Below are 23,604 nucleotides of genomic sequence, written 5' to 3' on the forward strand. Positions count from 1 at the left end.
CACAAATCTTTGTGTTTGCTGAAATTACGCCAGCCTGAGGCCAGCCAACGTTACTACTTCGGTCAAAGAACTAACAGCACAGAGGGCACCCCTACTAGCACTTCAGGATGAAAGGATGTCTGCTAAGCATGGAATCGTGTGCAGCCACAGCATGAACTAAACAGTCCTGAACAAAGGTTGGTATAAAATGCATTATTTTTACCTTCATTATTTCTAAGCAGATGTGACACAAATATTTGAAGATGTGACTTATTAGAGCAATTTTCCTCAAAGGGTATTTCAAAGGAAAGATGTGGCCACAAATACTAAGGAGTCTGCTGACTTCTTACAGATTGATTTAAAAAAAAAAATCAGTGGCCTGTTTAAAATCAGAATTTTTTCCTTGGCGCTTTGCTTCTGACTTCTGGACCTCTCAAAGGCTAATGGTGGTGAGTATAACCCTGTTTTCTAATTAAGAGCCACAGATGTATTCTTATCTTATTCTTCCTTGTAGTTTTGTTTTCTTCAATTTCTGAGAGTTAGTAGGTATACTTGGCAACTGGAATGTCTGGTCCCAGATTTCCTCTCTGTAACTACTATAGGAATGATGGTTATGATTATGTGACATGAAATTGTAATCTCTACCCAATTACCTACCAGCTCACAATAAAAAAAAAGCAACTGTATGCTTATATAGCCCTTCTGCTTCTCTGCTACTTAAATTATCCATTTTTTATACCATCTCTGAACCAGAAATTTTTTGTCACATTGCTGACTCCCTCTATCAGCAAACTGTTAACATATAAGACAAGTTCAAGATCAATAAATCTAAGAAATTTTCATTTTGACAGGTTAAATGAAAGAGCATTCTAGATGATATGTAAACTTTTAAAACCTTTGATAGTTATACATTCACTTTAATGTGCATAAAAAATTGTTGCATACACCTACAATTTTATTGCTTAGGTCAAGGCTAAACAAAAAAGAAAAAAAACTAATGGAAAGAAATATGTTAAATAAAAAAAGGTCAGAGGGTACAAGGATATGATAAAAAAAACAAACAGGATTCAAATTTAAAAGTTTAAGAAACATGAAATGGCAATAAAAATGAAATTCATATGTGCCTCCTGAAACTTGAAGAAAGTGTTATTTATTAGCCTTCCTGTTTCTTCCAGATACAGCTCAGTCACATGAAGGAAACTTGCTGTCTGATGCCCGACTTCATAATGGGGACAAAAGGCACAGGAGTGACTCCATTTCCAGTTCTTCTCCACTGCACAGGAAAAGCTTAGTGCTGCCCCTGCAGGTCCTCACGTCAGTTCTACTCTAACCAACTGGACAGGGGCCCCGTCCCCAGAGATTTCACAAGGCCACACACTCGCCCCCTGGGTTCCGTCTGTTCCTGCTCAACATGCCATCCCTGGGCAAACCTGCCCACTCCCAAGGCTTCATCTGCATGGACACACTGATGACCCTCAATTTTTGTCTGGTTCTCCTTGCCTGTGCTCTGTCCATCTACTCATCATTTTACCCAGATACACTTCACCTTCGGCACGCTTAAAAGCAAACTCATTCTTACCCCCAATGCTAGGCACCTCAATGTGTCCCTCCCCTTCCACAGATGCCCCTGAATCTCTCCCCTCCCCCCTCATTATTATGGACACAGACCCATGGCTTCTCCTGCGTGGGCCAGCTCCCCACTGCTCTCTCTGTTTTTTTCTCTCTCTCCTACACAGGTTTCCCCCCACATAAGTGCCTCAAAACTAATCTTCCCAGGATAGTATCAAGTCTTAAAATTCCCTTATCCGCTCAACCTCGTTAGCCATTAGGTTACACATATTAAGACTACAATGAAATATCAGATATGCCCATCAGAATAGCTAAAATGAAGAGTATGGGGGAAGGGCAGGTGGCAGAGGGTGAACAGGACCGATGTGGACAAAGGAGATGAGGCTTTGGATGCAGAGCACACAAAGCAGTGTGCAGATGATGTACTGTAGAATTGTACACTGGCAACCCATGTGATTTTGTTGACCCATATAACCCAAATGAATTCAATTAAAAAATAAAGATAAGGGTAACACCAAAACTGGCAGAATGCAGAGAAACTGGATGCGTCTTACGTTATTGGTGGAAATATAAAACCGTATAGCTCCTGTGAAAAGAGTATTGATGTTTCTTATGAAACTAAACACGTACTTATCATATGACCCAGCAACTGCGTTTCTGGGCATTCCAGAGAAATAGAGCTTATCCACACAAAATCCTACACAGAAATATTCAGAGCACCTTTATTTGTAATGGCCACAAACTAGAAATAACTCCCATGTCCTTCACTAGGGGAATGGTTAAACAAACTATGGTTTATCTACAACATGGACCACTACTCCCAATTAAAAGGGAATAAATACTGATATGCACAACAAATAAGATGGATCTCAAGGGAATAATGCTGAACGAAAAAGCCAATCTCAAAAGAGTCCACACTGTATGACCCCACTTATACGCAACACTTGAAATGACGAACACAGACGGAGAACAGAACCGTGGTTGCCAGAGCTCGGGGGAGGGGTGGAGCGGCGGCTGTGGTTACAACATGGCAGCATGAGAGATGCTGGGATGGAGGTGTTTTCTGTCCTGACTGTGGTGGTGGTTCATACAAATCTACACGTGAAAACACTGCATAGAACACACACACACACACACACACACACGAGTGCATGTAAAACTGGCGAAGTCTTAATCAGGTGAATAGACTGTAACAGTCAATCCACATTCTGTTGTGCTACTGTACTAGAGTCATGCAAGGAGTCGCCGCTGGGGGAAGCTGAAGAAGGCGCATATGGCCCTCTGTACTATTTCTCACAACTGCAATGTGGGCCTACAGTTCCCTCAACACAAAAAGTTAAGAGGAAAAAAAAACCCTCTTTGTCCTGGTTGTATGGCTCAGTTGTCAGGAGGCAACCAACTGATAATTCTCTCTCACATCAATGTTTCTCTCTCTCCCCCCCACCACTTCCTCTCTCTCTCTAAAATCAATTAAAATTACCCTTGGTGAGGATTAAAAAGAAAAGAAACCAAAAACCCTCCTCAATAACAGCTAATAGCTCCCCAATGTACTCTTGTACTGCTCACAGTACAAGATTCCTTAGCACAGCATGCAGAATTCCCTCACACACCCTCCGAGAACTAGTTCCAGGAGCTAACATTTACTGAGCACAGGCTCCATGGCAGGCACCATTCTAGGCATTTCATACGCGTTAATCTCACTGAATCTTCAATGGTCCCAAGAGTTACATGCTACCGCCAATGCTAATTTATTCACAAGCCATTAAGGCACAGATGATATAAGTAGTTTGGTAGCATCCCCCAATCATCCTTCAAAGCCCCATTCCATTGTTACCTTGGTGACTTCTCCCCAATTTAAGTGCTATACTAACAGTGTCGAACACCCAGAAGACATTCAAAAAATGTTTCATTAGCAAGGTCTAGACAAAAGGACACAAAGAAGAGACAAAATGGGCACTGGGAGAATTTGACGCTGACTACACGGAATCTCTGTTTCTCCCAAGTTCAGCTTCAATGGGAGAGCACTGTACAGTGTACAGTGGGGGCAGGAAACGCCCATTCATGGGAAAACGTTAATTAGTAAGACAGCCGAAGAGTGACAGCAAATGTTAGGCTGATGAAACTCTAGTGTCAGCAGCAAACACCACATCGTTCCCAAGTTGTCACATAACAAATGCACGAACACAAACCTAACTTCCTGAACCCAGTCACCCCTCACTTCCCCTTATTAGTCACTTTTGCAAGTCAAGGAATAATTTCTTTTCTTAGAAGATACTTGCTCCTGTTTAAAATGCATATTCATTATTTCCTTTGGAGGAAACTAGATTATTACATGGATTTACTTGAAAAGCTCACTGATTACCCTACAACAATCTAGAATTGTTCCAAGTACTATCTGAAATCTGAATGACTCTCTCCAAAGGAGTCATGTTAAACACAGGCAACAGGAACAAAGGGGGGGAAATTTTAAGCACGTGAATGAAGTGTGATGGTCCACATTCCCTCTGCTCCACCCCTCCTCCCCTCCCACATGTCCTCTTCCCGCCAGCAGAGCCTTTCCAGCGGGCACCGAACGTAAGCCTCAGTGGCAGAGAGAAGCCAAAGGGAGAAACAGGTGGAAGGCTGACTGCCGGCCTCTCCTCTTTCGTAAGTGACCATAAATTCTTTCTTTAAGGTTTTCTTTCTTTATTTTTAGAGTGAGGGGAAGGGAGGGAGAAAGACATGGAGAGCAACACTGATGTGAGAGAGAAACCGCGATGAGTTGTCTCTAGGCCCCCAACCAGGGGCCTGGCCTACAACCCAGTCACATGCCCTGACTAGGAATCGAACCAGGGACCTTTCAGTTTGCAGTATGACACCCAACTCACTGGGCCATGCCAGCCAGGGCCATAAATTCTTAACAGTGACCTAAAGTAAAAAAAAAAACTTCTTTTAAACTATGCATGGCATGAACAAAGAAGATGTGGTCTGGTCAACAAGCAGATAAGAAAAGGGACTCGGGAAAGGACATACTGACCAGCCGCGTCCTCTTGTACTTGGGGCCCTCGTGGTCTTTGTCCTGCCGGGCAGTGCTGGTCCTCTCTCTCACACTCCTGTAACCGGGGCTGGGGATGATGTACTCTTTCCCTATGTCGATATCCTTCATCTTCTCTGAATGGAGGTGCCAGGGCTCACAGATTCCTGGTTTCACTTGAGAATGTCTGAAATTAAAAATTCATTAAGAACAGACATTTCCTAAGTTGTGCTTAATAATATGCAAGTACACTTTAAATTGAAAAACAGAAAAAGGCACTAAGATTTTCTACCCTTATAACTATAAAAATATTTTAAAATTTTGTCAAGTACCAAAAAACATTTAGTGTAATTGAAATAAGAATTATCTCCTCCCACTGATAAGGAAAACAAACAAACAAAAAAAGGTTAGCAAAAATAAGCCCTCTGGTAAAGAGACCCACTCTCTTCAACCAAGTTCCAACCCAATGTATCGAGGCTTTGGATAGGTCTTTCAAAAAACAAAACTTTCTGAAAACATTTTAAGTTTGTTCCAAGAATATCAAATTCCACAATTTTAAAATGGGTATCATTCCTCCTACTAAATTTTACTAAAGGAAAACTTACAAAACACTTATTCTACCAATGATCTATCCCATCTCTGCATTTTTATAATTAAGTAATGAATTAGCTGATATTATTTTAAAGCAGCATGGAGTTACATAACTAACATATAAAACAATATTATACTTTAACTTTAAAAACAAATTCCCCTTGGGATATGAAAGTGTTCTAAAATTAGATAGTGGTAATGGCTGCACAATTCTGTGAATACACTAACAAGATACTTTAAAAGGCTGAATTTCTATGGTTTATAAATTACACCTCAACTAAGCTATTATTAAAAAACAAACACCAAAACAAATCCCCCATCCTGTCCTAGAGTCTAACCGAGTGTGACCTGAAACTCTGTTCTAAATCTGTTTGCCTGGCCAGCTCTAATCAATATTCTGTGTCAACTTTGGTTACTTAAAAAAAAATAAATAAAACACATACATATGTCTCTGAAACATTTTCCCCACTCTAAGATTTCAAATCTTCCCAGATACAAGCTGAGAAAATCCCTTTCACACCAGCCTCACTAGAAATTAAAGTATTGCCATGTTGACTTTTGAATTCCATACATTCCTAGCTAGCAATCACTGTTCATTTAAAAGCGCTACTCCGAAGACAAAATTCAGACTGCTACAATTCATGTTTTAAGGTATCAAAAAAAAAGGGAGAAAACTTACTAATCCCCTAAATGACAGATACGTTTCCAGCACAAAGAAAGCTTGACTTCTTGCCTTTCAGAAGTCTGACTCGTATACCCTGAGTTGACGCTAAGTTATTTATCTTTAAACAAACCAAAAAAACAGTCACCTTGTCCAATGACAAATTCCACCCTGAAGAACACCAGCTGATGACCAAGAACACAGCAATCACACCACGGAGACCTCCACCAGCCTAAACTGTAAACAGACCTGGCACCTGCCAGTGCCCCCCATGTCTGCATGCAGCTGCACAGAAGAGTAACTAATTATTCTTGTTCCAGGGGTCACAGAAGTCCAACCTTCAACTCCAAAGGTTCCCAAGCCTAGCTAATTGGAAAGATTAGCCCTACTTTGAGAAGAGGCAGGAGGAGGGCAGGGAGTCTGAAAAGGGGGAGGCCCGAGGACTCATTTATAATATCAAATGCCACGTCATGAAGAACACGGAGGTCACCTCGACTGTCTAAGAACTCACGATAACCATGGTTTCTTCCCATCACTTTATCTCCAGTTACCCTACGTGTGAAGGATGTGGGGAGCAGTTTCCCAACACCTCTCACACTCTTGCTTCTTTCATTTCCTGGGAAAAGAGGCACAGCCGTGAGGGTGGCAGGACTTAGGGGGCCCACAGTTACTGTCTCCTGGCCTTGAACACACGGGTGATTCCATCTGCTGTGTATCAGGGATGTAAGACAGGGCATTCCACATGGAGGCCAGCCTCGGGCTAGGAAGCCTGACAGGTTTGGGAAAGAAACAAGGCCCCAATTTGAGGAAAGCGGGTAAGGAAGAATCACTAGGCTAAACTATTTTTAAACTGATAAGAACAGATACTACTATGCTTGATCTCAGCCAAAGACCAAGAAGCCATGGGCTAAACTATTTTTAAATACTATTGATATCGGCTTTTGGCCAAGATCAAGTATGGTAGTATCTGCTCTTATCAGTTTAAACACTATTGGTATTTACTTGTTTTCTTCCATTCTCCCTTAAAGTTGTTTTAAAGTCTCTTTAAAATGCTAACTTGCTTTAGTTATTAAGAGAGGGGAAGAAAGGAAACGGATTTTTGTTCGAGTTGGAGCCAGAGCTGTGGGATGGCACTCGCAGAGTCACAAAGTGGGAGAACCCCAAAAGAAGTGCCAGACTAAAAATTAACAGAGCTGCCTTTTTTATAAAATCAAGACTCTCCTTCCAGTGATACAAGGGTACAATGAAGGAGATGAAACTGCATGGGGTGAGGGCGGTTGCACAGGACTAAGAACTTTAATTGGCCAGACTGGTGTTTCCAAATTGCCTTCCTAACTTCGATTTCCAACATCTAAGGAATCTGGTTCCAAGCCCTGAAGCTGCACAAGAGGACCCGACCGGAGGCTGAAAGGAGGATTCCTATTAATCCCCTTCCTCCAATCCACTTTTATTTCCAAACCTCTGCACCTTTCACTTACTTATGCTGAAGACCCCAGCATAACCTACACATTTCTCCACACATCTCCTCCTCCAAAACCTGAAACTTGGCCAGTCATTCCTGTGCCTCCTGCCTCCCCCACGTCTGTGCAGAAACCAAATGACCCTTGTGTAAGCATCCTGCAGCTCTGTGTGGTGGAAGTGGAAAGGGCGATGATGACAGTGAAGAAATCTGGGTTCCATTCTGGGCTCTGCCCAGGGTTTGCTGTGCGTGCTTAAGTCGCAGAGCTCCATTTACCCTTTTGAAAACAAACAAACAAACAAACAAACAAACAAAAAACCCCAAAAGGATGGCTTCTCAGGTCCCTGGCAGCTCAGTCTCTGGTGTGCGGCTTGAGCTGGAGAGTCCCATGCCGCCCCCCCACAGCCCTAAGGATGAAGGCTTCTCTCAGTGCAACTTTGCCAGGGATGCCTCAGACCCTAGGGCGTTCCCACGGCCAGTCCGGGCCTGGCAAGCGATAGCGACCCACACCCACGGGCCGCGGGCGCAGCACCCCCTGGTGGCCGTAGCCGGGAATGTAGCCAGCACCCTTGACCACTCATCCCACCCTACCTGCCTTCCCAGGCCCGTACCGCACCACGAGCCCTCAGCGATCGCGTCCCAGAGAGGGGGCGGCAGGAGACAAGACGAAGGCCAGGCCCTTTTTTCAGGTCTCTGGCTTCCCCCCGAACTGCTCATATCCCAATCACAGCCCATCGCCTCCAGAGCAAATACACGGGGGTGATCCAAGTGACAACCGAGGGGGAAGGACGGGATGCGGTGGTACCCTCTACTTACCTGTGCCCCAGGTCCGGGACCACCGCGCCGGCCACTCGACCACGCTCGCGAGCATCAGCTCCGTAGCAAAACAAGCCTTTATAGCGGCATTGGCCGCCAGACTGCGCAGGCGTGCTGCACAAAGAATCCCCAAGACTGAAGGGAATTGTAGTCCTCCTTCCAGGAGCCCGAGGCTGAACACTAAGCAAAAGACTCTATTTCCCAGAAGCACCGTAGCAGCCCCGGGGGAGGTGCTGGCTGCTCCTTTCCACCGCGTTCCAGCTTTGCACCATCCTTCCCGGTACTTCTGCGATCTGGTCTGCAGTCCCCTCTGAAGCCGTGCACCCCCGCGGGTGGCCGGGAGGCCGACAGCAGCCCGGTGTGGTCCGGCAGCCCAGTGTTGGTAGGCCGGGAGATCCTGACAGCGTGTGGCCGTTTGTGCACCAGAAACACTGTGAAGGTCACCGTAGCTTCTCTGTCCTTGTCGCCGGCCAGTTCCCAGTCTTATCTGTTAAGACTGGCTGTTCGGGAAACCACCCTGCATTCTGATATCACCTTTCTTACTTTTATCTCACTGCCCAAACACATGGTGTGTGCTGCCTGGCTTCTAGATAGAAATGCTATGATCGCAGTTTTCAGAGTGGCGAGAGCCTTAGGAACGGTATGCCAACTCATCCCTGTCTCTTTACAAATGAAACAGGTTCCCCTTATCTCTTTGTGTGTGTGTGTGTGTGTGTGTGCACGCGCGTGTGTGTTTCATCTGTACCTTCCACAGGATCATAACATAACTACTCTGAGTGTCTGCCTACTGGGTACCTGGTGCTTACATACAATTCTTGTATCTCTTAATCTCCATAACAACCCTCTGTGTAGGGATTATGATTATCTATTTCAGAGATTTAAAAAGTAAGAAAAGGTAAAGTGACTTTTCCACCTTTATACAACCAGATAGTGTGACCACACTAATGTGTCATAAAGTAAAAGAACTAGCACAGTATTCTTGCACAAAACTGAATTGGTAAACCAGTGTGATAGAATGAAGGGCCAAGAAACAGACTCATGCATATATGTAAACTTGATCTGTAACAGAAAAAAATTATAAATCAGTAGAGAAAGGAAGAAGATTCCATAAATAGTGCTGGGATATTGCTTATCTATATATTTTTCAAAAACTCAGGGATTACTGCTTTATACATACCACCAGAAAAATCTATTTCAGTTAGATCAAAGACCAACTGTGAAAGAAAAAAACTTTTCTTTAAGAAAGAGAGAAAGAGGGAGGGAGGAAAGGGAGAAAGAGAGGAAGAGAAGCACTGATGTGAGAGAGAAGCGTGGAGCAGCTGCATTCCGTACTCTCCCCGACCTGGAGCCTGCATCCAAGATGTGTGCCTTGACCAGAAACCAAACCAGCACCCTCTCTCTGTGCGATGACACCCAACCCACTGAGCCACACTGTCAGGTTGAAAGTGAACACTTTGAGACAATTAGAAGAAAAAGGTGAAATATCTTTGTGAACTGTAGAGTAGAGAACTTCTTAAACAAGATATAAAAACAAGAAAGGAAAGGCTGGCAACATTTTACTATATTAAAATTTAACCTTTTGTACAAGACACTATATAAAGCGCAAGTTATAACAAAATATTTAAATATAAAACACAAATAATTTCTATAACTCAATAATCCAATAGGAAAATAGGCAAATGATGTGGACAAACTGTTCACAGAAAAGAAACCAGAGAAGCTACTTGAGTATGTTTGAAAAGATACCCAATCTCACTAAAAATCAAGGAAAATAGAAATTAAAATAGCAATAAGATGCCATTTTATGCCCATTTTACGTTATGAGGAAACGTGAAATCTGACAATACCAAGTTTTGCAAGGATCTGCAGAGGCAGAACATGAGTTATTTTACACATTGCTGGTAGAGTTCAATTAATGGAACCTTGGAAATGGGCTGTATTGTTAGGCCTCAAGCAGATCCCTAAAATTCAGTGGCTTGCCCTGGCTGGGTGGCTCAGTTGGTTGGAGCATCATCCCAGTTAAAAAAGGTTGAGGGTTCAATTCCAAGTCAAGGCACCTAAGTGGTAAGGATTTAAAAAAAGAAAAATTCGGTGGCTTGAAGTCAAGAAGTTTATTTCTAGGTGAGTCTACCAGATTAGCAGTGCAGTTCTGCTTCTTGCAGTTCATCAGGGACCCCAGGTGACAGTAGATCTGTCAGGTCAACATCCGGCTCCTGCAGTTGCTCTAGGGGTGTCCGACCTGCGGCCCATGGGCCGCATGCAGCCCAGGATGAGTATGAAGGTGGCCCAACACAAAATCGTAAATTTACTTGAAACCTTTTTTTGCTCATCAGTTTTCATTAGTGTTTGTATATTTAACATGTGTCCCACGACAGCTCTTCTTCTTCCAGTGTGACCCAGAGACACCACAAAAGAATGTGAAGGAAGTGTGAGCTGGTCTTCAGGCGCCAGCCAAGAAGCTGCATACATCATTTCTAATCCCATTCTATTGGTGACGGTTCAGTCATGTGGTCACATCTGACTGAGGAGAAAACTGGGAAATGCAATGTTTAGCAGAGCAGCTATGAGCCATCTACAACTTTGTAACAGCAGAAGAAGAAAAGAAGAGATGTGGAGGAAAGCCAATAGTTTTTTTACGCCTATCCTTGAACCCAGCAATTCCACTTCTGCATATGTGCTCTAGGCTAGCCTTTCTCAGCAGGGGCTTCTGCAAGTGAGCTAAGCCCTACACAAAATTATTTGAGTGACTATTTTCTTAATTCTCCCAAGGATAACACAGAGCTAGCATCATTCTAGATGCAGAGGGGAGAAGTGAATTTATTACACACAATGAATACCTTAGGACATTAGGGGTTAATGCCATTAGCTGAGAAAAGGTGACCCTGAGGCATCTCCCACACATCTGCACAAAGAAATATATTCATTGTGCATGGTGTGCAATAGTGGAAAGAATCTAAATTCCACTAACAAAAGAACAGATAATAAGTTATGGTATTTGTACAATGGGACATTATATAGCATTTCAAGGACTACTATGTATCAATATGTATAAACCTCAAAAACAATGTTGACTAAAAATGAGTTACAAAAAGACTCCAATTGTATGAATCTACTTGTATTAACTTTGCAAACATGTAAAAATATGATGTTATGTAAGGATATGCAGGTGTATTGGGCGTGATAAACAACAGTTTCAAAGTGTGGTTATCTCTGCTGTTGGTGGGAGGAGCACAAGACCAGGGAGTGACATGCAAGAGGCTTCGCCTGTGTCTGTAATGTTTTATTTCTTTTCAAATGAACTTATAATTGTCAAAGTTTAGCAAAGCTTGGAGGTGGGTACATGGGTGCTTCTAATATCATTTGCTGTATTTTTGGTAGCCTTTAAGTGTTTCACAATTAGAAGGTTTTCATATTGTAGAAACAAACATTTCTCCTCTTGTTGGAGATGTGTGCAATTTAACACACACATATACACACACACAGAGTTTCTACTGATGAGAACCGCTGAAGTATCTCTGGCCGTCTGATTGGATAAGGAAAACTCCCCAGCACTCCTCAAGCCACCTCGCTAGTACTGTCAATCATGCCTGAAACCCTGCAGCACCCAAAAGCTGCATATCTGATACCCTCATATAAGATAAAATAAAAACTTCTAAAACATCCCTGAAATACATCAAATATATTAATCATAGGTTTAAAAAAAGAGGAAGGCTGAGCACTGTGCAGCCCTAGTGCCGGCGTTCAAAGCGCTACAGCACACTTGTGGTCGGTCTAAGGATAGCCTAGGCCACAGGCAGGAAACACCAGGCCCACGGGCCAAATCCTGCCTCCACCTTGTTTTATCCAGCCTGGCACCTTGTTTCTACCCTGCAGCAGTGCCGAGCTCCTTGCCCCTAGTTAAGGATTAGTTACATGTATACAGTCCTAAAGTTACATTCGGCCCTTTCAAGGTGACTGCGAGGCTGATGTGGCCCCCAGTGAAAATGAGTTTGACACCTTTAATTTACTTACATGATATTGATTGCAAAGCATCCTTCCTTGAAATATGTTTGTGCTGTGAAGTGTTTTGGGGGGTGATATTCACCAATACTCAGGCAAGGGGCTAGAGAATGAATCTATGGCAATACAGACTTACATGTATTTTAAAATAATTATGTTGTGTAATACACTGAATATACTCACTCATTCAATATTTGATGGAAATATAGTAGAGATAAAAGAGACACATCTCCTGCCTTCACAGGGCTTAGAGTCCGAGGTAAGTGTTAATTGAAATTTAAACTGTACCTGTGCTGAGTGCTAGAAAAGGGAGGCATATGTCACATCTGAAGGACAGTAGGAGTCAGCGAGGGGAACACAGTGGAGGTGGCAGAGGACAGAATGCTCCCGGAAGAGGGCAGGACAGAGACCAGGTGGTGGGAGAAGGAAGGATACATCTCCAAAGGCCTGTGGGCTATGTTACAGGTCTTTAGAGTAAGAGTGAAAGGCAACCCCTGCAAGATTTTAAAGGGTGAATGGGTTAAGGGTAAGAAAGCATTCTGAAAACTGCGCTGCAGCTGGCGGACTGGAGACAGAATTAGAGGCAGCTGGAACGGCAGAGAAGAGTCAAGCTGGAGGGGACTGTTGTCCGGGAAAGAGGGTGATGGCTTGGGCTAGGGTTGTGGTGGAAGAGAGGAGAAGTGGGTGGACTCCAGAGCAATTTAAGAGGTAAAGTCACAGAGCCTGTTGATGGGTTAGATGTGGGGGTGCGGGAAAGAGAGGTGCCAAGGGAAACACATGGTGGCAGAGCTGGGTGGATGGTGGCGCGTTCACTGGCACGAGAAGCCTGCCACCTTCCTAATAAGCCTGCCGACACCTCCTCTACCTGCCTGTCAGCAGCTAACTAATGTCAAGTGGTAACCACCACCCCCACCCGCTGTGCTGCTCACACTGAATTCTTCTGCCAGTCATACAGGCAAAATTTCTGCTTTGCAGATCAGTTTTGCCATGAAAGTCATTTTCATGAAATAAGGCTTTTAAAGATAATGAATTAATTGAATCTTTCATTTGGCATCATGGAAACAGTACAGTGTGACAGAATGAGGCACCTCTTTAATGGTCGGAGGCAAATTAGAAAAGAAGAGGATTTAAGAGGTAAACGGGGCCAAATGAAAGCTGACGACCTGACAGCGCGTCACGCACACAAAGGTTGCAGAGCACCTTTGGTAGAGCACGGCAGTGGGTCAGTTCGTGGGCGCAGCACACACTAGTGTGGTCACATTACAAGTCACGTCGCACATTCACTTTATGAAGGAATCTATGACACACTTCCCATCTTTGTAGTAGCAACTTCCCAGGCTCATTGGCAGCAGGGCAATAGTTAGAATGAAATAAAGAATTGCTTTAAAATTATTTTGAGGTGCTTATTTTCAGAGGCACTATCAAATTGACCCAAAACATAACAAATAGGTGTTAAAAAGTTAGTCCCTTGTTAAAAAGGGGGAAATAATTGAGAACAATTATCTAATTTTAGCAAACTAATATTATCCACCCCATTAAATTCATGTTGTGTTGATTCTGTAGTCTTGGATGCACATAATTTGTACATTAATTTTAATTTTATAGTGGTGTAAGAGCTATAAGCATTTATACATGGTTTCATGAAAGTACATATTTAAGTAATCTTATAAATAATTTAAGTAAACATCAGGGCTTTAGAAGAATTATTCCCCTTCAAAGAGGTCTGAACCTTGTGCAGGTTTGGGAGCCACTGGGCGTTGAACCAAACTTTGTCTGGTCTACAAGTCCTTCCGTGATCTGCCCACAGGACACCACAGCTTCGTTTCCTGCCACTCTGCTACTCAAATGTGAGGTCCTGACAACACTGTGATTTCCATGCTCTCTCCGGCTGTTCCCTCCACCCAGAACAAACCATCTAGATCTACTCAGCTAACCCAACAAAGGTCAAAGCCGATAGACGTGCCTTGGAATTTTAATCCTCCCAGAATGATAATTAAGGATTGTTTACTCAACTGAATGGAATGATACAGTGTGTCTAACATCTCTAATGGTAAAGTGTGCACGGTGCGGGGGGCGGGGGGGGGGGGGTCTCCCCGACATTATTGAGAAGTGTGGGCTGGACACCCGCAAGGCCACAACGGGGGAGGCAATACGGCCCCACTGGGACAAGGCAGAACCCGCAGTCCAGCCCAGAGGAGCCTTCTCACCAAAACATGTCTAGGCATTTCCCAAGTGTCTTCTTCTCAGAGGAAGAGATAAGCAACTTTGGGCTACATCAGTGATAACCTTTTTGGCATGAACGTCATGAACGTCAGTTCAGAAAAATTTAAAATCTATGCAGGCTGCATTTATTTTTCATTCAAAATAGTTCACTTATTGAGTCCTAGGATGAAATAATTTGTATTCATTACAAGACCACCAATGAGAAAAATTGCTATTACTTTTTAGCTACTAAAATGTTACTGTCTGAGAATATTTGAGAAGTAACAATACCAAAGCATCTTTTTATTTTTTTATTATCTAATCTTTATTGTATTGTTTTTACATTACCTTTTAGTCCCCTCACACCTCCCTTCTCCCAGCAACCACCACACTGGTGTCCACGTCCATGGGTCCTCTCTCCTTTTTGCTCACTCCCTCCATCCTGTAACTTACCCCATCCCACTAGCTGTCATCCTGCTCTTCATCTGTGAGTCTGTCTCTGTCTTGCTTGTTAATTCAGTTCATTCATTAGATTCCACATATGAGTTAAATCACCTTTTTAAACTCTTATCCTAAAATTAGATCTAGGTGGATAAAGATTGTAGCTTGCAGCAGGCCATTGATCTAAAGAAAAAGAAAAGAAAACTATTACCCCTTGATTCAGACCAAGTTTATATTCCTCAGGGAGTCAGGACAGCTTGTAATTCATATTTTACTTCCTTTTGTAAAAAAATTACTTTATTGTTGTTCAATTACAGTTGTCTGCTTTTATCCCCACCACTCCCCCCACCCCAGCCAAACCTTCCTCCCTTGCATATTTTACTTTCTATTTGCTTATAGGTTCTTACAGTTCTAATAAAATTTCAGGTTTTAAAATCTTTATCTAGCTAGCTATTTATTTATTTAAAGATCTTATTTATTTATTTATTTATTTATTCTTAGGGAGAAGGGAAGGGGAGGAGGAAGAGAGGGAGAGGAACATTGATGTGTGAGAGGAATATGGATTGGCTGGTTCTCGTTCATGCCTCAACCAGGGACCAAACCCGCAACCCAGTCATGTGCCCTGACCAGGAATGAACAGGCGACCTTTTGATTTGCAGGATGACGTCCAACCAACTGAGCCATACCTGTAAGGGCACTATTTACTTTTTTAAAAAAGTTTTGGTTTATTTATATATATGCTGCTTGCATTCTATAGTCTATCTTTAGTAAGTTTAAGACACTTTTTCATGTTTTATCTTCTGGATTTATTCTATTTACCTAAAGCAGTATTTCCCAAAATAATCCATGGAGTATTAGTCCTGCAAGATATTCTGAGAAGCAGATATTTTCCAAGTCAACTAAGTTTGGAATATTGTGTTCATGATATTCAAGTCACATGAACAAATTTTAACTAAATACTCTGAAAAATTCTGCAATAATAAAGCCTGTTAAGCCTTGTTTAATTTAGTATTCCTCAGACTTTTTGAACTTGAACAAGAATAATTTTTAGAACAAAAATAATTTTTTTAGAAACAGCATTTAACATCCTGTAGAACTGGTGTTCTGTGGGGAAAACTTTGAGACATGCTGATCCAAAGTCATCTTAAAAAGAAAAAGAAAAAGAAAAAGAAAAGAACTTCCCGAAGGGGCAGGGATTCTCCAATGATGAAGAGTCCCATTGAGAAGAGCAGAGGGTGGTCCTTATTGGTATCTGAGTCTGAGCAGAGAGGGCTCATGGGAACCGGGGTGGCTTTCGTCAACCCAGACAATTTAAGTCCAGAAGATTCCATTCCAGCTGAAGCGACCCGAGCAACCTCAGGTGAGCCAGGACAACAGTGACAACTACTATCATCACCATTGTTTCTGCTCCAATTTATTCGTTGCTCAGGACAGGGAAGGCACTATACATACATTATCTCCAAACACACAACTGCCCCCCCCCTTTAAAGGTTGGTTTTATCCTCCCTATTTTAGAGAGGATGAAACTGAGGCCAACAGAAGGTGACATGATTGCAGTAGAAACAGGATTTGGCCTCAAACCTTCCTTACTGCATCACAGCGACTCAGCCTGTTCAGCTGCTTCGTGGAAGCACTTGCTCTCCCTCTGTTCTCTAGGCCACTGATCACCCTCTCTGGAGACTTCCCTAACAGAAACAATTCTAGAGTAAAACCAGTTAAACCATTGATTATTCTGGCCCACTTAACCGTACCATGTCTGGTCTCCTCTATGAACCAAATTGTGCACACTCTAAACCTGATGAGACCTCTGATCACCTAGGCATGAAATAGTATTTTGAAATTACTTCTCAAGGCTCTCGAAGAATCGTGCAAGAAAATCAATCCTAACAGTCAAAGTCAACGCAAATGCTTATAGAGGCCAAGCAGGTGACATGAGTGAGGGGAGCTGGTCAGGAACGAGACAGCAGGCGGTTGCAGAGACTGTGATAATCTAGAGAGAATGTTGCTCCACTGAAGAGCTTAACTGCCTTCTTAGCTTTGGCACACTGTTGTCAAGCAGAAATGTGAGCCCAAAGTTGCTTGAGCTCACTTTTCAAATGAATCCAGAAACCACAGTTGTTATGTTAAATCTTCCAATTCCAAAGCATTGGCAGCTAATTTCTTTAAAACACTAGCACAGCCAAAAACAGTATAAACTTGCAGGCGGATCTCTTGTGACCTCACAAGTCAACTTCCACTAAAAACAGTGTTACCTCTGCCACCTTTGCTCTACCCCACCATTCACTCCCTCCATCTAGCAGGCGTGGGTCCACGTTGCTTTTGATACACTCACAAAAATCAGAGGTTAAGACCTGTCAGTACTGGAGCCGTGCTTAAAGCCTTAGAGTCTAAAGTTGATTATAAAAAGGAGACCTCCATTTTTCTTTGAAAGATGGCAAGAGGTTTAAAATAAGTGTGTGTGTCACTTGAAGACAGTGGCATTCATGCTGTGCCTTTTCTAGGATGCATTACTTGCTACAATGACTCCACAGTATGAGGAAGCCATTAGCACTGCTCCAGTAACCAAATATTTTTGCTTCCTCCCCTCCAAACTGATTTTCCAGATTCATTTTGGAGACTAGATTCAGGTCCAATTAGGTCACAGGGTGAGTAGTCCTCTGTGACATTCTCTTAGCACTAGGGGTGCTTGTTAGAGGGGTGGCTAATGCCACCGGACACCTGGATTATTCAAAGCTAGGGCTCAAGGTGTGGCCTCTTGGTCTTTTAAGGTCAACATCATTACTAAGTCCCCAGAGAAGAGCTACAGAGAGGAAGATGGAAAGAGGTTTGCCCCATGGGGAGGGATTCCTCCTCTGCCTCCTTCTCCACCTGCTGCTTCAAGGTAAGACGGCACAAGAACAAAAGCAAAGCATACAAATTTTGAGAAACAGAGAACCAGGCTAATCCTTGTTTTTCCTAGGTAGTCAATGATTGGATGTTCATTCTGGTAAAAATGGAAACTTAGAACACTGATGGTTTAGTATCTCTTTCTAGGATCCTAACAGTTAACCCACTCTTCTCTTTAGCTGCTTTTCCACTCTCCTGCTTCTGTTGGCTTCTTCTCTTTCCCTATGTCTTTCTCTTTCCAAGCACATAATCTATCCCCATGGTTTCTGGATATCAGGTGATGTTATGTGGAAGAGAATTCTTCCCCGCTCCCTTGAAACAACTGAAATGGAACAGGAAATATGCTAAGAGGCAGGACGTGGATGAGACTTGTCATGAAAGAGGAACAGTTTTTCAGTATAATTTTCCCAGTCTAGAGTATTTTTCCTGTTCACTATTGAAAATGAGCAGTGAGGGATAGTATAATATCAGAGAGAGATAAAAATAGATGTTACCACCTCATTCTCTGTTTGTACTCCACAAAAGGTGACTAGAAAGGAGTTGGGTATAAGCTTGGCATCGAGGAGCTCTCTCTGAGAGAGTCTCAGGGGCTATAATGACTGAATTTAGAAGAGAACAATCACATCACATAGTAGACACAATAAATACTTATTAAATTGAAAAGCTGGATTCCTTCCTTAAGACCCCACTTATCTCACACTGCCACCTGATGCCACCAGCATGTAAGGCCATACCACCCTGAACATGCCTGATTTCATACTACCTACCTATCTGATTACTTCCCTTGTCATTAACTTATGATCATCTGGACCTTATTAATATAGTGAAGAGGAGAACTGTAGTGGCAAAATTTGTTACTGACATCCCCCACGTGGCTCAAGGACAGAGAGGAGTGATGGAAGGACATTGAGGGATGGTACAAAGGTTTGTGATGAGATTGAGAAGAACATAGCAGGACATGAAAAGCAGTGCCCAGGGCTGAGTTTGCATACACCTTTGGACAAGCTTTGCATGGAGACAAAAACAATGGAATTGAGGATGGAGCCCTGACTCATCTCACCTCACCAACTTCCACCATTTGCCTACCTGTTCAGCCCACGTTCCCTGGCTCAGGAAGGAGGGGCTCTCAGGCTTGTCCCGTGACCCTGTTTTTTCACAGAAACAGTCCCTAGACCCCAGCGTCGGCACTCCTCTCACAGAGTCCCTGCTCTCCACAGGAAGAGGAAACACTTTTGCCATCAACTGCTCAGGCTTTGAGCAGCGTGGAGTGGATCCTGCTGCCTTCCAAGCAGTGTTTGACAGAAAGGCCTTCCTCCCGGTCACTAACTACAGCAACCCCGTCCGTGTCAACATTTCCTTCACTCTGTCTGCCATCCTGGAGGTGGTGAGTCCTGACCAAACACTGCAATTGTGCAGTGGTAAGCAGTGAGTCTCCTGATTGGATTTTAAAAAATTCAGAGTTCCTTCTATGGAGTAGGGAGACATAATAGGAAATGCTGCAATATCACTGCAGGTAAAATCTGTCCCTTTTTGGAATACTCCATAAGAAACATAATCCCAATGGCTCATACTGTTTTTTTTTTTCACTGTTTCCCATGTGCCCTAGATTATTTGACCTACAGTTTTCAGTGGCTTATGATTAAAAGTCCTAATTGCCACACAGAACAGCCTTGGAAATGAGTAAGAGGTGAGTGGTGGCATTGGACCTGACTTCATAGAGTTAATGATCCTGCATGAACATTGTTTTTCCAGAATGTACAGCTTCAAGTGATGACATCATTCCTGTGGCTAACTATGGTATGATAGACTCAGTTTCCCCTCTACTATAATACCTTCCTTCGTTTTTGCTCCTGGATCCAACTTTGCAGATTACAATGCATGAAGCTGAGAATACCCATGAATTAGATGAGTTCAAACAGAGCCAGACCAGGAGTGAAAACACAAAGCTTCTTTACTATTTTGCCAGTGTAAGATGACAGAGATGGAGCACAGGGATAAGGCAGAATAAAGCAAGGTCAATATTTAAATGGCTCCATCCTTGGAAATCCAAAGCCAAATTCAAGGTCTCCCTTGAGAACATTGAGGGAGAAGTGGAAGTAAAACTTTGTTAGTGACATTGTGACAGCTCACTAGAGAGGAGCTTGGAGAGTGAAGAAACGAGTGGAAAAAAAGAGTGTAAAGTGCAGGAGATCTCAGAGCAAGACTAAAACTAGTTCCCACTCCATTCATCCCATGTCATGGTTTCCTCTAGAGATGGTACAATCAGTTTATCAGGTGGAACCCAGAAGAATGTGGGGGCATCATGAAGCTCAGCATAGCAACTGAAAACCTGTGGCTTCCAGATATCTTCATCAAGGAGTTGTGAGTACCAGGGATGAAAACAGCAAGAAGGAGACCTTATCTCCAGAGAAGAGCATAGTGTAACCAATGGGGCTACACAAAGACTCAATTTAGAACAGTGCAGTATCTGAACTTAGGAGCTTACAAAAGCCCCAGAACATGGATATTGGTTGAAGGGGGAAATAAGATAAGTGGGGCTGGAGCCCAGGAATGGGGGAACCTGAAAGAGAAAGAAGGCCAGGTCGGATGGGGAACCCACAGCACCCACCTCTCCATCCTTCTCATATACAGGATAACTGTGGACCAGGCACCTACGGGGCTCATGGCTTATGTCAGCAGTGAAGGGAGCGTCCAATACAACAAGCCAATGAAGGTGGTCTCCATCTGTAGCCTGGACATTTTCTATTTCCCCTTTGATGAACAAAACTGCACGTTCACCTTTAACTCTTTTATCTACACAGGTGAGTGAGGCTCATAAATAGTCTGTTGAGAGGCAGGGAAGAGGTTTTGGGTGAGAAGAGGACAGAAAGCTGGGAACGATGAGGGAATCTCACTGAAAGGGGTGCGGAAGCTAAGTGGCAAAAAACCCAATGGTCTGAGCAAGGGGGCTGGGAGCATTTGGGGAGGCTGAGTTGTCTGGGTCTCTTTGCAGTGGAGAACATGGTCCTGGGCATGCAGATGAAAGTGCAGGATATTTCAAACATATCACGGACCCTCATTCAGAGCAAGGGGCAGTGGTTACTTCTGGGTATCTACCAGAGCACAAAGAAGACGATTGTGGGCACCAACCAGTACGACCAACTTGTTTTCCATGTGAGCTCAGGGGCCCTGGTTGTGATCTTCCCCTGAGATGCATAGCTTATATGCCCCCAGAGCATAAAGTTTTCCACTAGAAAGTGAGCTTCCAGAGCACAGAGATTTTTATCACTCTTTTTACTGATAAATCTCCAGTACCGGGTGCAATATCTAGCACTCAGTAAATATTGATGGAATAAATCCTCCCTGAGGAAGAAAGGAAGCTCCTATGGTAGTGATTTACACTGAGAGGGAGCCTCCCTTTCCCTAGGGTCATCCGAACTTTCTGGAGGGCTGGAATTATTGTGTTTACTTTTAAAAAGAGAGGATGGAAGACAGTATGGTGATTACCAGAGGGAAAGTGGGGTAGGGGAGGTAGAAGAGGGTAAAAGGGGGAGATAAATTGTGATGGGAGGAGACTTGGCTTGGGGTGATGGACACACAATACAATATACAGATGGTGTGTTATAGAATTGTATACTCGAAACTTACATAATTTTATTAACCAATGTCACTCCAATAAATTCAGAAAAAAATTTTTTAATGAAATAAAGAGGTGGTAGAAAATGTATGCAACATTCTCTTGGGGATATTATGATTCCAAATCCTGGTGATCCCAAAATATCTGCCACTGTCTTGCTTTCCCTCCTACTAGTCTTAAATTCTGCCAGCAAAGTCACTAGCTGTTAGACCTTGATGAGGAGAACAAGCAGAAATACAAGGATAAAATGCACATGATAACCTAAGAATCTTGCCCCTCAATCCTGCTTAGAGCATGTTGTAGGGATAAAACTGAAAGTGGAGAAATTGGCACTTTGGGCCAAGAAGGAATGAAATATGTTTCAGTGGTAAGAGGCATGGCAGAGCCAAACCCTGGGAAGGCAGACTGTGGTGATTAAGATGACTTTGTTGGAGAGACAGGACAGTGAAGGTGACTTTTCCTTACTAGACAGTTTGTTCTGGAACAAATCTCAACTCTTGCTCTTAACTGACTTGGCAGCCTCCCAGCCTACTCCTCTCTTGCCCCTCTACCCTCCCCACCAGGTGGCTGTCAGGCGCAGGCCCAAACTCTATATCATAAACCTTCTGGTGCCCAGTAGCTTTCTGGTTGCCATCGACGCCCTCAGCTTCTACCTGCCAGCAGAAAGCGGGATCCGCGCCCCATTCAAGATGACACTTCTGCTGGGCTACAACGTCTTCCTGCTCATGATGAATGACTTACTCCCAGATACTGGCACTCCCCTTATTAGTATGGTCCCTTCCTCTTTCAGTAGAATAAAAGCAATGTGGGGGGATGGGTGGGGAGAGGGACCAGGGGAACCAGTTCAAAGTGAAAAGGGACCTTTAAAAAGTGTCCTTTGAGATTAGTCAAAGAACATGTATGAAGCACCCGTGGACATGGACCCTAGTGTGGGGGTTGATTATGGAAGTGGGGGGTGGACTGGGTGGAGGGGTCATGAAGGGGAAAAATTGGAACAGCTGTAATAGTATAAACAATAAAACATTTAAAAATAATTAAAATGAAATAGCATAAACATTAAAACATTTCAAAAATAAAAAGTGCCCTTTGGGCAAATAGGAAACAAGAAGTCTGGGAGGTTCCAGTGGTCCTCACACAGGCTGGCCTTGCCTTCCCTCCAGATGTCTACTTTACTATCTGTCTGTCCCTGATGGTGCTCAGCCTGCTGGAGACCATCTTCATCACCTACATGCTGAACCTGGCCACCACCAAGCCCCCACCCATACCCCCGTGGCTCCATTCCCTGCTTCTGCACTGCACCAGCCCAATGAAATGCTGTCCCACTGCTCCCCAGAAGGGAAACAAGGACCTGGGCCTCACCCCTGCCCACCTGCCTGGTAAGGAAGTCAGCACTGCCCACACTTCCTCTTGCAACACCTCCACTTCTCTGCTCCTGCCTCCTTCCCTGTCCCCCTCCCTCCCAGGTGATCTTTGCAGCCCATAGCCTGGTCTCTGTCTCTCCTTAGGTCTGAAGGAGCCTGTAGAGTTTGTGCAGAAGGTGCCAGGTCCCCAAGAGGGGACCATTGGTTGCCCTGTGTCAGCAAGAATCTGTCCGGAAGATGTGGCTCAGAAGCAGCACTTTGTCAGCCTGTGGATACAGTTCAGCCGCATGATGGACACCCTGCTTTTCCGCCTCTACCTGCTCTTCATGGCCACCTCCATCATCACAGTCATCGTCCTCTGGAACACCTAGGCAGATGCCCACCTGCAGGCTCTAGCCTGCAGCTTCTGTTGCCTCCAAAAACCAGCCAGGCTCTCATGCCCATTCAAATCCCAGCCTCACAGCCCTGACAACCACCTTATTTTTCAATCCAGTCCTTTTGTGCAGTCAAACCAGATGTGGATGGTTTCCTACATCCTCTCAGAGTTAGGTCCTTGCTCCTGCATACTGTCAACTCCCCTCAGCCTTCCCACAAGTCTTGCTTGTCTGGCTTCTTAGGAATACTTTCTTGATTGAATCACCCTTAATAAATCCCTTTGCAGAAAGCACTGGGTCTTCCCTGCATTATATTATAGTACAAAAAGAATCTTGGGATTAAGAGTCTTATTGCAGAAACTTCTCATTACCAAAAGGATTTCTTTTTTTTTTTTAATGGTTTATCAGTCAACTTGGGGAAGTAGAAGATGGGAAAGAAGGGGCCAAATTTATTATAAGGAATTATAATAAAAGAGGAATTAACCTCTTAAATCCAGTTATCCTGGATTTCAGAAATTAACAATGTGCCAGAACCAGGCATCTCTGGCTTAAAGAGTGAAGCCTTTGTCACCACCTGACACATGACTCATTCATCATTAAGCACTTAGAGTGTTAACATATATAATCCCAAATTACT

At 43.5% G+C, this 23,604-nt stretch overlaps 2 protein-coding genes across 3 annotated transcripts in view; one reads left to right on the forward strand and one right to left on the reverse strand.

The window, feature by feature from the left end:
• The window catches only part of ABCC5 (ATP binding cassette subfamily C member 5), a 77,344-nt gene extending 69,124 nt beyond the window's left edge, over nt 1-8,220 (reverse strand). Inside the window, exons 1-2 of one of the 2 annotated variants that reach the window (XM_028504726.2) lie at nt 8,089-8,220; nt 4,565-4,748 (exon numbers count right to left, since the gene is read on the reverse strand). In XM_028504726.2, the coding sequence (XP_028360527.1) occupies nt 4,565-4,693 (129 nt within the window). In that variant the 5' untranslated portion in view covers nt 4,694-4,748; nt 8,089-8,220. Of the gene's footprint in view, nt 1-4,564; nt 4,749-5,961; nt 6,120-8,088 lie in introns of those variants that run through there. The other variant, XM_036017757.1, reaches the window with a different exon arrangement.
• A 9,033-nt stretch (nt 8,221-17,253) lies between these two features.
• LOC114490976 (5-hydroxytryptamine receptor 3C-like) lies at nt 17,254-23,248 on the forward strand. The gene is made up of 9 exons (XM_028505106.2): nt 17,254-17,611; nt 18,834-19,000; nt 19,369-19,413; nt 19,868-19,977; nt 20,248-20,417; nt 20,609-20,769; nt 21,796-22,000; nt 22,393-22,608; nt 22,738-23,248. The coding sequence occupies exons 1-9, from the start codon at nt 17,545-17,547 to the stop codon at nt 22,962-22,964; spliced, it is 1,368 nt and encodes a 455-aa protein (XP_028360907.1). The 5' UTR covers nt 17,254-17,544; the 3' UTR covers nt 22,965-23,248.
• Nucleotides 23,249-23,604: the final 356 nt, after the last annotated feature.

This window comes from Phyllostomus discolor, chromosome 2 (assembly GCF_004126475.2).
Source record: "Phyllostomus discolor isolate MPI-MPIP mPhyDis1 chromosome 2, mPhyDis1.pri.v3, whole genome shotgun sequence".
Classification (NCBI taxonomy): Eukaryota; Metazoa; Chordata; class Mammalia; order Chiroptera; family Phyllostomidae; genus Phyllostomus; species Phyllostomus discolor.